General features: G+C 44.5%; 1 protein-coding gene across 9 annotated transcripts in view; it reads right to left on the bottom strand.

Moving 5' to 3' along the window:
• The window catches only part of LOC136780933 (nucleolysin TIAR), a 439,848-nt gene that overhangs the window by 31,326 nt on the left and 395,492 nt on the right, over positions 1-13,030 (bottom strand). For all 9 annotated transcript variants that reach the window (XM_066739544.1, XM_066739543.1, XM_066739549.1 and 6 more), the window contains 2 exons: positions 8,218-8,293; positions 4,326-4,428 (listed from right to left, as the gene is read on the bottom strand). In XM_066739544.1, coding sequence (XP_066595641.1) covers positions 4,326-4,428; positions 8,218-8,293 — 179 coding nt within the window. The remainder of the gene's footprint in view (positions 1-4,325; positions 4,429-8,217; positions 8,294-13,030) is intronic.

Here is a 13,030-nt window from a genome sequence, read left to right on the forward strand (position 1 = left end):
TCGTTTCTTTTAAAATAATAAAGGTATCGTCGTGACAATCGTACTTTCTATAATAGCTTCTAAAGCCTCGTAAATCAATTAGTTTGTTATAGAGCAGCAAAAAAAAAAAAGAAAAACCGTTCGTGTCCTCGTCTGTCGTTGAATGACTAAACTCGTTATGGTCGGGCAACTATATATACTCTTCCCTATAGATTGATGGAGAATATTAAACGAAATTAAAATCTGTGGTATATATATACGCTTGATTATAAGAGAGCTTGTCGTCCTTCGAGCGATACCGTCAGAAAAGAGCCTGCAACGAGCGGCAGTTGGGTTTGCGCACTTTACTGCCTCTTCAAGTACATACTACACGGCTGTACACGGCTCCTCGCGTTACCAATGCGGCTCGACACTAGACCCTTGCAAACCGACTCGCTGCTAATTCAATGCCTGCACGTCGACTCTACGTCTCGCGTGATGGACTGGTCTTCCGGTGCGTTAACCTTCCCTTCACCACACACATACACACGCATACACATGTATGCGTCACTCCTGTCACCGATAAATCCCTAAACCCCTTTTTACCCTATACGATTAGCCCTTACACGTTTCTACAATAAACGTTTCTCGAGATACATCCCAATATAATAGCTATATCGTATAGTTTATTTCTATCAGTGTTTGCGGAGACTTTTTTTTTCTTCCGTGGTAGTGTCATCATCACGGGACGTGTTCTACGTCGCTGTTGGTGCTACGGGGACCTTCCTGCTGTTGGAGGCGGGAAGACGCGAGGCAAAAAGTACGAACGACGGGGCGCGTCGATAATCTCGAATGCGGTCAGAGGAGCGAGCGGCGAGAGGTGAAATATTTTACAATCCGAGTTACGACCGCGAGGTGACCGCATCGATCCGTCCAACGTAGCATTTCAGAGGGATCGTTCGGGGGCCAGAAATCGTTCCACCGGATAACTGCGGTAATTCCGGCTCGTTTCTCCAATTCGCGAAAGCTACCTCTTCCCTTATTGTCTTACGCGTGATACGCGACCTGCTAACCTCATCCTACACTACCCCCCTCCCCTTCCCACCTCCCACATCTCTCAACAACTCTTGGCATTTTACGCTGATTGTCAGCTCAGGACATGTGTAACATCTGTAAGTGGTTGATCCATTCAATCCTCGCGAATCAGAAGTAAACGCTGCACTATCCCGAGTCGAAAACTTTATTACATCATAGTAACATTGCGGTGGTGCAAATAGAAACTTGGAAGTAAGTCGAAAGTTCAAAAGTAGTTTGTGTAATCGAAAAGTCTTCGGAATTTCGAATCTATCCTTCGTGCCAAGTTCAAAGTATCCGAGCTCGCAAGGGGAAGTTTCGGAAACTCGCAAGTTTCACACGAGACGAACCATTTGATATAAAAGCCGTGGTAAACATGAAAAAGAAGAAGCGCGAGAGAAGAGGATAAGAGAATGCTGTGTGGAAGGTCGAAGAAAATAAGCAGCTTCGGAAAAAATACTGGACGGACCAAACTATACGTCCACGATGAGTTATTTCTCCATTTGTCGAAAATCCATTCCACAAGGATTTATAATGTCTCGATCATCGTCTCTCGAAACTTTCAAGGATCGGTTAATATTATCTTATATATATATATAGAAGAAGCACGCGATGAACGGAGCGTATATGTATATACAGGCTAGGCTCGAAAATCACTGACAAACACTACTGGAGAATATTTCATCGGTCCATTTCAGTGTGTTTCGTTTTAGAAATCGAGCTTGGCTCGGCTGGCTGGGGTAGGGAGGGGGGGGGGGGAGGGAAAGTATATGGTCTCTGTGGGGAGGCAGACGAGACGCTTCCTATTTTTCACCGCGGCAGCTTGCGGTAAAACATTGTGGATGGTAACGCACGAGAATACGTTTCATCCATATGCTGATACGAAAGCATGCAATTTTTTATATGTATAGAAAAGAGGACGGAGCCCCGTAATCCCTCGTGTTACTGTGTCATCCCGCGCAATCCAGCACATCGCCGGTGTGCCGGAGCATTGCGCAACCAGCAAATCCCGCGTCTTCCCTGGCAAGTCATCACCGAGAAAAATGCCACAGCTTCTTCCTGCCTTCTCCCTCGATGCGATGTATGCTCTCTCTCCTTCCACCCCTCCCTCCTCCAACGAGGAAACATTTTCGCCATTTGAAACAGCGAGAATGGAGAGGAGGGGGGAGACCCAGATAACGAACGCAAAACCCTTTTACACAGAGAGACGCGCGTGTTAATTCTTTTTTCTGTCGTAGAGTAATGAAAATATTATTAATTCAAGGCGAGAGAAACGCGTGAGTCGAACCGCGCGCGAGCACAATGAAGAAACAATTTAAAGTTTTGATTGGTCGGAGTAAAGGCGCGCGACCATGGGACGACATGGTGTGCAGGGGATTGAAACGAGTGATACGAGCGTTAATGCGCAATTCTCGCAATGAATTTAGCAGCACAGCTGGCCAAATTGGAAGATAGACGCGGTGCTTGGTAAATATCCAAAATTTTAATAGGGTTTCGGCATTAAGGCTTTAATTGGCGAAACCGCCGAACTCTCGGGGATTCGCCATTTTTACAGTCGGCACGTGTTCAGGACTTTTTACTGTTGCGGACCGCTCTTAAACCAGATCCAGCTCCCTCGGTAATTACAAGCCAACCACTTCCGGGGAATGTGCTTGCTCCCTTCTTCGCTCTCTCTCTCTCTCTCTCTCTGGGTTCTCGGGAATGGATCGGATCGGGCTTTCTGCCAATTAAACTTGACGCGTGAGCGCTCGATAGCAAGGCGATGCGAGATTAGATTTCGATGCTTAAAAACCAATAACAGCTGTGTGTGACTAGGAGGATCCATAAACTCACCCGCCGTTCATTATCCGTTATCGATGCTCCAGAGATTGCTACATTTATTTATCTCTATTTATGAACCCGATATATAACTACTGTACACGTATATATATATATATATATACTGGACACACTGGTCTAACGTACGACGAGTTGGAAAGAGAAGAAGAGAGAATGGAGCAATTTGAGGAGAGAAAGAGGGAAAATCGCGTGTAGTGTGGCGCCAGGCTTTATTGAAATTTCAATGAAAAATAAGAGGGAAACTTTCTTCATCCCTTTTAATTTCACTTGATGTTGCAAGAGTGTAGCCGCTGCATGCTCGTCCGCAAATCGGGAAACTCTGAGAAATCTGGAGAATAATAGACGTGGGAAAATTTTAAGCGTCGGAATGGAATTATTGTTGAGCCGCGCGCGACGTATAATATTTTCGTCGTTGGTACTCTGACTAAAAGTCATGTTAGAGGGGCGGGATGCTGGGGGGGGGGGGGTGGAATAAAAGTGGATTAGGTGAATCGAGGTAGAATTTAGGAAACGTCACGGAGAGAATATGTATTAACCACGGGCACAAAGGTGGACGGCAAGCACAAGGGAGAGAATACTTTTCAGGAATCTGGCCTATGCAAATACGGGTGAACGGTCCGTCCGGGCGAGCTTGCAAGCTCCCGTCTAGTGAAAAAGTTCGGACGCTCCGCGACGAATACTAATTAAAGACTTGCGGAATGAAATTAGTTAGCGGAGGGCTAAAGGGTCCGTGGCTCTGGCTTGACGACGAAGAGCCGCTTATGATAATATAATAATACTTACTTGGTGGGTCCCGTAGTGCTACCTTTAAGCTCATTATGCGTTTAGTTCATAACTTCAATTGGTTTCGTCCTTACCAACTTCCACTACTCCCCCCCCCCTCCAACCCCACGTCCTTCATCCACTTATTTTACACGCCTCTCCTTTCATCCTTTTTCCAAGCCCTCGTGCTAATTCCCTCGGAAATCCCCCTCCCCTCTCCCCCCATTATACCCCACCGTCTCTCATCCACAATTCTTACTCCCTCATAATTTAAAATACACGCATCCAGAATATCCAGCTATAGCTCCCTTCATTCCGGCTGGACACGGCTAATTTATCCACCGAGGTTTCTCTCCTCGACCCGGTTGCTCTAATTGTATCGCCAAGTGGAAGTAACGAAGGGGGACCAATAAGTGCCAATTTATCGAAAAATCAGATTTAAACTGTAAATGCTAATTTTCGTATACGTTGAAACTTACGAATAATCTTACAAGTAAATGAGACTTGTATTTTTTTTAATGTACACGCGTAATATATGGTATATGTCTCGTTGGTCGTCCCTAAAATTTAACTTCCACTATAGTCGATTTCAACGCGATATGGTGCACTGGCCAATTTTCTTCGCAGCTTAATTATAAAACGCCGATTTTTAAAATTCAGCGTGCGCTAATAAACCGCTGGAACTGACTCACCTTCGGATTTTGGTGCTGGAGGTTTACGAGTTGCCCAATTAGTTCGAATATTTCTGCTACCAAGCCATTGGCCGTTCATTCCGGTAATGGCGTTTTCCGCTTCCTGAAACATTACCACGATAAAATGTAATGAAATTCGGCAGATTCTTAATATGTAATATCGAACGGTCATAAGCACTGAGAGGTGGGACAGTTACGATGGCAAGTTTCGCTAGTTTAGTTAGGGAATAAAAGCTAGGATGTATAAAGTACTCTAAATCCTTCGTTTTACAGTCCACATGGTGTCAGAAACCTTCGTAAAACGTTCCCGGACTCAATTCGACACGTTCCAACCTTTTTGACACTATTCAAACTTGCAAAAAATCACGCCAAGCGTCTATTATTGTTAACCGTTATGTCGGACGGTGATTCAACTTTTGTTTCACGATCGAGTCTCTCTCTCTCTCTCTCTCTCTCTCTCTCTCTCTCTCTCTCTCTCGTGGTGGTATCCAAAGGGAAATCAAGTAAGCCGAGTGAGCGGAAAAAAATAAAACACGTCCGTCGGTTCTTGTTACGCGCGCAGCAGCCAGTGGCCATAACTTGTAGCGGAGAAGACAGCAGTCGTAACTTTTATTCATTTATTACTGTTCTGGTTTTAAAAGGGCGATGCAGCCACGCGGTTCTAAAGAGAGAGAGAGAGAGAGGGATTGAAAGGGTGGAAGGGAGGTGGAGGAGGAGGAAAATCAAGAAAAGCGTTCCGTCAGACTTTACCGCGATTCTACAAGAGATATAACGCTCGTATAAAACTTACATCAAATGCTTTCGCAGAATCGACAAAGGCGATGAAAAGCGTAGAGCGGTTTTTTTTTGCCAGTGTAGGAAAACTGTTCCTTTTTTTGAAGCCCCGCAGCGTTTTGACCGATTCTTCGAAGGACGACGACAAAATTCAAGCGCGTCAGCGATAACTGCTCGCACACACACACGTGCGTCCTACTCTAATTAACACGCACGTGTTTCGCGAAGAGAAGCTTCCGGTAAGAGGGGAGTAGGGGGGGGGGGAGGTGGGGTAATAGCAGCGACGCGACGCGCGTATATCAAAAGAGAAAAGCGCGACGCGAAAAATGACGAAAGAAATTTAATTCGCCTTTAAAGCACCCTTGCAAACTTCCATATAAATGACAGAGATTTGCGAAAGGAAGTTTTGTGCCAGCTTAATGCTTGGTCATGGACGGATTGAACTGGCGAACTTGGTCGCGCGTTCAATCCTGGCTTGAAAACTTGGCGCGACTGCTCAGAGAATCTCTCATGTACATACATAAGCCGGTTGTACGGTGTGTGTAACTATATACATATGTACTGTAACTGTACACCCTATATAGCTCGGTCTATATCCAATGCAGGACGAACTGGTTGAATTTCATCGCTGGAAAAACAGATCTGCCCGCTTCTCGATTAATACCAAGATTCCAGAGTGGATCTTTTCATTCTTTACCGTGCAAAAGGGGAAAAGTCTCTTGAAAATCCGCGAAGCAGCGCGTTGTTATTGTTGCTGGATACGGAGAGAGATACGGCTCTTACGTAAAATCTCGTGAACGCGGCAACGTATATGTATACGTATTACTATTTGCTAGAAATGTAGCCGCCTCTGTTTATATATATATATATATATATATATATATACAAGTTTTTATTGTGCTCCGGGATCGCCGTAGAAGCCTCGCACAATCACGCTTCGCCAATGCACGCGCGCTCGCCACACTTGAGTTTGTATGCAAAAGCCCTTGGCATAAACACAGTCTAAGCTCGAGATTCAAGGTACACATTATGAAACGTTTGCGTAAACAACAAATCTTGCAAAATATTCTCTTCGACGGAAATATTCGGATAGTGGATCGTACGTTTTACAGTTTTGATTCGAGAAGCTCTCTCTCTCTCTCTCTCTCTCTCACTCTCACTCTCTTCCCCCTCCACTAGCTCGCGTTTGATTAGATTTGATGTTTAGTGTCTTTTATCTCGTTCGCCCGTACTCCGCCGAGATAAAATATTTCCGATTTGAATTTCAATTCTAGATATGATGCCGAATATTCGCGCTAGTCTGGATATGTATGTATATATACATATAGTATATAGATATATAGCAGTGTCAAGGCGACCCAATGCGAGCCTCTCTAAGCTGATTCTGAACACCGCTCGATATATTTCCATACTCCCCCTCCTGCCCCACTATCAGCCCCAGATCAACAACTAATATCCTCTCCACCACCAATCGACGCGTGAAATTTTCACGATTAAATTCATCGCGATCTTTTGCGCGGGCAAAACCAAATTCAACGTTTCGTTCAATTTCTTGTATAGGTATACACACACTGCGGGTGAAAGAAATCATTTGAAAGAGATAAATCATTAATTGAACAGTGCCAAATCAATATGTACCTGGTTTTAATTAATAACCGAGATTCAATTAAACGAAAATTATTTGAAGGGAATCAATTTTAATCGATTTAATTAAATTTCATTGCTATCTCGAGTAAATATTTAACCGGACTAGGTATACCATTGAAAATAAGACTGATTTGTATCAAGTGACATTTTTTCTCGGTATATTTGGCGTTAATTAACGTTAAAGAGCATTTAGAGGGTTGTTGCACAGTTGACCTCGACAATGCGACCCTCCGTAGATTGAAATTTGTCATTAACATTGCTAGAGAAAAACATGGTTGATTCGTGTCGCTGTACTGGGACTCGCTAAGATGCATCGGGTAATGCGATATTCGTTAGGTATTCAACATCCGAGACTATCGTTCAGTTCCTCCAAGCGAAATGGGAATTCCGAGAATTCTAGCCGGATTCGAAAGGAGTCGTGCGGCGCGTCGGCGGGACATCGGACGTTGGTCTATCAGAGTCCGCGATTTAAGTTTGTGTGTCCGGGGTGACCCAAGGAAATGGAGAGAGGACGAGAGAGTGGGGGCTTAAAAGAGGAAAAGAGAGTGTAGGATAAGGAATGGGAGTAGCGTGGAATTTTAGTAGCGAAGGAACGAGAGAAGTGTTTGCAAGCCAGAAATGGGCGTGGGTTTGTGGGTTAAGGAAAACAGGAGAGATGAATGTAGAGGGAGAGAGAGAGAACGGGAGAAGGTAAAAGAGGACTAAAAGTGACTTAGTGCGGTGTAAAACGCGAAAGTGGGCAAAACTCGAAATTGTAGCGAGACTGAAATTTTCCTTTTCCGAGGTTAACGGAGACACCGGGAAAATTTATACCTGAGGCAATAGGAATGCTACGGGTATGAGCGAGGTGGCGGTGGCGGGACGGCGCGGTGGTCCAGATCGATAGGACATTAAAACAGAGGGAAACCGGAAGTGTGCGCGGGGACGTATCCGGAACGCGGCTGCTGCTACCTCTTCGGCTTGCTAGAGCCTCGGCGAATAAACCTTTGCCCGTAAACGAAGGAGAAAAGCCTTCTTTTGCTCGGCCCTACGTACAACCTCGTTCGTGATTTACCGCGCGGATTTTGGCACGGGCCAGTAAAACTCGGTGGCCACTCTCCATTCGGCCGAAAAATGATGTTGTAAACTGTCACATCGGCTTCTCTTCTCGTTCAATCGATCCTACAAACTCGAGAGAGAGAGAGAGAGAGTATCACGTGCGTCTCTCGCCATTTTTCCAATGTACCAAAGTAGAAATACTCGCACAGGGTGCACATAAACTATACTATCGATAGTGCAAAACAACGAACCAAACAGCCATAAGTAGAAATTTTATTATTTCATCAAACATCGTTCTAACGCACGCACACAAAAACCGTACACTTTTACTCTTCAACGTAGCTAAGTCAATTTTATCCGTTATCTCAGCTACTTCTTTCACTATTTTCTAACGTTTAACGAATATCTGATAAAAACATGCGCGGACACTCACCGCTTTTTTAACGTATGAAACGAAGCCATATCCTTTGGATTTGAGGGTTTGTGGATCTCTGACCACTCTGCAATCCCTGAAACACAAAGATAAATACAATTTTAGAGGATTAAAGAGATACGTATGCAAGGTTTGCTCAGTTTTTATTTTCGCGAAACTATTTTAGTAGAATTTTGCAGCAAAAATACAACAAAGCTATATTGTAGCTTATTTTACTGTAGATTTATTAAAACACAACTGCTATAGCAATTAACATAGGACTGATTGATCGTTTGATCTTCAACAATATATCTCCTTTGGCTTTGTGTCGAATATGTACCTATGTATGTTCTCGTTGTAAAAGATACTGTATATCCAAACATTACGAGTAAATATCTTAATAGCCATATACATAAGCTCTTCTTTCTTAAAGAAAAAATTGTAAAAGTGGATAGCTTTCATTGATAATGAATGGCCTGGCAAGTTCAAATTTACACGCTTTTTAAGAAATTTAAATTACGTTTGAAAAAGATTGAAGGAAGATTTGGGGAGATGTTCGCGTACTAAACGTTTAGCGAAGGTTAAATTAAATTTTACTTCTATCCATAGTTATATTCTTGTGAAATTATACATGGAATAAAACGCGTATACACACTTGTCGGGACTCCACGTTTAGCAAGTGTTCGCGGTTAAAAATTTATATAGTTATTTAACCACGTATATAAGGAGCGGTTTATAATGTACAATCGATATATAGCAAAGAATGATTAATAATAAGGAATGAGAATTATTGGAGAAATAGACGCTGAGGAGCGAGTGTGCTCGAATAAGGATCTCTCGTTCCGTTTCATGCTTTCGTCTTTAAGAAGAAAGCAACGTCCTTGAACTGCGAGGCAGTCTCTCTTGTTGCTTTTCTGGATGATTTTGCAACTGGATCCTTCGCTCGAGATTCCAGCAGCAATATTTTAGCCTCCCTCCAAGTTTTTCCAACGGTTTTACTAGTTTCGGCGAAAAACCTATAAACGCTTCTCAGGGCTGACGTGATTCGTGGATTATCGAAGCGACAGTATTTTTTTTACGGTGCTCCCTTAAAACTGTTATTATTCGGAAAAGTTTTTCTTAACGACCGAGAAAGCCCTAATGGAAAAATCCATTTGTCTCGCTTGACAGTAAATTTTCTAGTGTTCATATCCCGTTGAAAAGTGCAGGGGCATAAACTGAAGAATGGTGAGTGGGTGAGGAGGGGGGAGGGGGAGTTGCGACGTTCGCCCAGGGCGTCCTCGAATTCTTCGTCATAATTAAGATTCCAGGGGTGCTCGTCGTCGGAATTGGGCTATGGTCCTCCTCCAGTTGGTGGAGGACCACCGGTCGTTTCTCCGCACGAGGCTGAATAAAATATTCTTTCGTCCGGTGCCAGGGCAGGCGCCCGGCGTCGCCGGCGTCGCTAGCGGAGCCGTCTCTCTCTCTCTCTCTCTCTCTCTGCTGGCATGCGCCACGAATAAAATTCCGAGCCAGCATTCGCGTTTCTCCGCGCTTTGAATTTTTCGCGACCACGAATCGGAATTCTTCAAAGTTTGCCTCCTTCGTGCGGCATATCTGCAATCTGCTTCGAGGAAACTTTTTCTCCCTCTCTCCTCATCCTGTGGCTCCTTTCTCGCGGCCCATACTTTTCCTACCAACGTCCTAATCGTTTGTCAAACACATCGAAACCGTACGTCCCATTGAAAGTATAGTCTTATCTTTGCTGTGTGTTTTCTTAACGCCCTCCCCCCTCTTACTATTTTCTCCAAGTGCCGTACAGATGCAAAACTTTGCTCGATAATACGAGTTTGTCCGAAGAACGCTCCTTTTATTTCCCCATGGAAATAAAAGACTATTACCTATACACGTTTATATATATGTATATAGTGTATTTGTACAAGAGCATTTCAAATGGCCCCGAGTACATATATATATATAACAAGAAACTAATTTTAGTATTTCTCTGCGCTCAAATGCAAAAAGGGGTAGAGCAACACGGGGCGCACTTTCGGTAGGGTAAAAATTTGAGATTATTATGAGGAAAGCAAGAAAATCTAAGGACAAAGATCAGCATAGAGAGAAGCTGAAAGAATCGCTTCCATAAGGAGCGTGCAAGATCAGAAGCGTTTCTTGTAAAAGAGAGCTGAAGTGATTAAAGTTGGGTAGCTTTTTCATCTTCCTTTTTTATCGCCGCTTGACTTCCTCGAAATGAAAAGGTCTCTTTCCTGCTCGGAAGCGGCGTTCGTCTGCCGCGTAATCCTACCTGGCACCGCAATTTAACGCGTTAGACTTAAAAAGCTCGGTAAATATTATTTGTAAAAAGAAACGACGGGGAAGAGAGGAGAGTGCAGGTGTGTGCCGCGCTATATATATATATATATATATATATAGATTACTACTGGACTCGAACCAAGTTGGTTAAGACGAGGGGAATGGGTGCAAGGGAAGACGAACGAAAGCACGCCGCTGAAGCTTGAGAAAATTTGAAAGGAAAACGGCAAAAAGAGCGGCTGAGAGAGAAAAGAAATAAAGGGTGGAACTGGTGCGGCTAACCTTGCAAAGAACGTGTAGCTACGCTTCATCTGTTCCCCTCGCACAGCGGAGCATTCAGACGCGAGCGAACGAGCGAGCGCGCCCGCGCCCGCGATACTCGCGTTTTCCCGTTTGAACTTTTTACCCTGCACGCGATTTCTATGAAGCCTCCGGTAAATATATAGTATATACCACACTCGTGGATTCATCAGGAATCCAGGCCAAAGATCCGTCAATTCATCTTCCTCCCACTCTCTCGCTTTGCATAGCGCCCACCACACTCGACTCGCTTGCTTTTCATGCAAGCTCCACGAATGCTCAATCGTCATTCTCAATTTGACGTTTCATGCCGGAGTATAATGCTGTCTCCAAAAACCAAAGATAGAGAGAGGGCACGTTATATATATATATATATAGCTTTTAATATTTTCATATATTTCAAAGTCCTTGTGCGCCCATGTGTGTCTTTGATCCATGCATGCACGAATATAAGCATGTGCGTGCATGAGTCTATTTTTAGTTTCTTAAGATATTTTCCAAAAGCAAAACAACTAATCGACAGTTGGATGTATGGAGAGAGGAGGGGTAGAGAACGTAAGACTAAAATTTGTAAGGTTGTCTCGTAGAGCCGCTCGACTTTTATCTCCTCCGTTGATTCTTTCCGAGGCACTTTGGACACGAGCAGCTCTCCACCTGCTTCGTCCGGCCGGTAATTAAGGCGATCAATCAAAACAGCGGACGCACCATAGTGTGCGAATCTTTTTCACAGCCCTCGCATTGTTGATGACGCCAGCCCGAATGCCGGCAACTTATGAGCGTGTAATGTTGAATAATGGTCGATACAAGTTTGCCTCGGCTTAGGTTAGCGAGGCCACGAGTGTCGTCCAAACTTTCCGCTGTATACACACGTCTTCTAATTGGCCGTAACCGTAACTCTTCTTCGTCCGCTTCTTTTAGGGAGATGTGGGGGGGGGAGCTCGCAAAAACATTTGCCGCTGAAAATTTCATCGATCGATCGATTATCGCGATTGATGCAGCGTGGACGGATATGACGTAGGATAGGTCCGGAGTGAGCTTATTGGTTTGTCGACGAGTGACGGGAGTCTCGAGGAGGAGTCTCGTAATCTTGAGTAATGGCGTCGATGGAAGTTAGATGCGAAACACGCTGCGAGCATATGTCCTACGACAAAGTGCACACAGCGCTACACACGTATACACTTGGAGTGAGTTTACTGGTTTGATAGATAGGCCACCGTTATGTACTGTTTTCATCGCGACGCTTCCCCATATCCATCCCCCCCCCCTCTATCTACCTCCTCCTGCAGCAATCCTGGGCAAAACTTTTCTACATCCAGCGCGCAACGAGACCAATATGCCCCTATATGCAACACACACACACACACACATCCACCCTCTCCGAAGGCGGAGCCGAACAATCGACGGTGTCCCACGAATTTACGCGCGTGTCCCTGTGAAATCGTAAATTAATACACGCGGTTATTGACGCGATAAATCTGAGGATTTAATTCAGTCAAGCTCTACCCCTCCCTCCGCCACCCCCCGTCTCTCTCCTCCCGTGGACACACCACGAGGAATCACGATAGGATACAGGCTGAGGCAGATTTATCGCTGTAACCGGATGGACACGATGCACAGGAAACGCGTCAGCCAAATTGCCAAAGGAACTTTTGCGAAACCTCCCTCCGTTGTTTCATTTGTTCCATTCTCGATATATATTTGTCTGTCCTGCACACCTGATTACAGTGGAATTTTCTGCCTCAACCTGTATATGTATTCCTGACACGCCCACTTTGGCTCCTCCACTTGTTCGTACCAGTAGTGCAACTACTCGCCTCCTCCTCTTACATCATATAGTTATAGTAGGTGTATTTATCACACAAGGCTATATATATATATATATATATATATGTATGTATGTTGGAATTTGCTGCACGCTTGAATTTATTTAGCCTGACTCGACGCAACGTAATCCCTTACTGGTGAACGCAAAAGCTGCCTGCTCGAGAGCTTTCAGCAATTTTGACGCGTTCAATTTAAGGTTTTAGGTTATGGGAGAGAAAAATTGGAAGGATCGATAGAGAGAGAGAGAGAGAGAGAGAGAGAGAAAGAAGAACGGGGATTGGTTGATTCGAAGCGCGTTTCGGGGCTGAAATTGGCCAAATCTCGCGACGTCGTTCGTGTCTCTCGCGTAGGAAAACTCTGTCAGCGCTTCTTCCTAGAAAGCTGCAAACTTTGGCATCGAGTGTCTCACATCCATCAG

The sequence above is a fragment of the Prorops nasuta genome, unplaced genomic scaffold, assembly GCF_024137725.1.
Source record: "Prorops nasuta isolate Cenicafe-Biocafe unplaced genomic scaffold, Cenicafe_Pnas_1.2 PNAS00021, whole genome shotgun sequence".
In the NCBI taxonomy this organism is placed as follows: domain Eukaryota; kingdom Metazoa; phylum Arthropoda; class Insecta; order Hymenoptera; family Bethylidae; genus Prorops; species Prorops nasuta.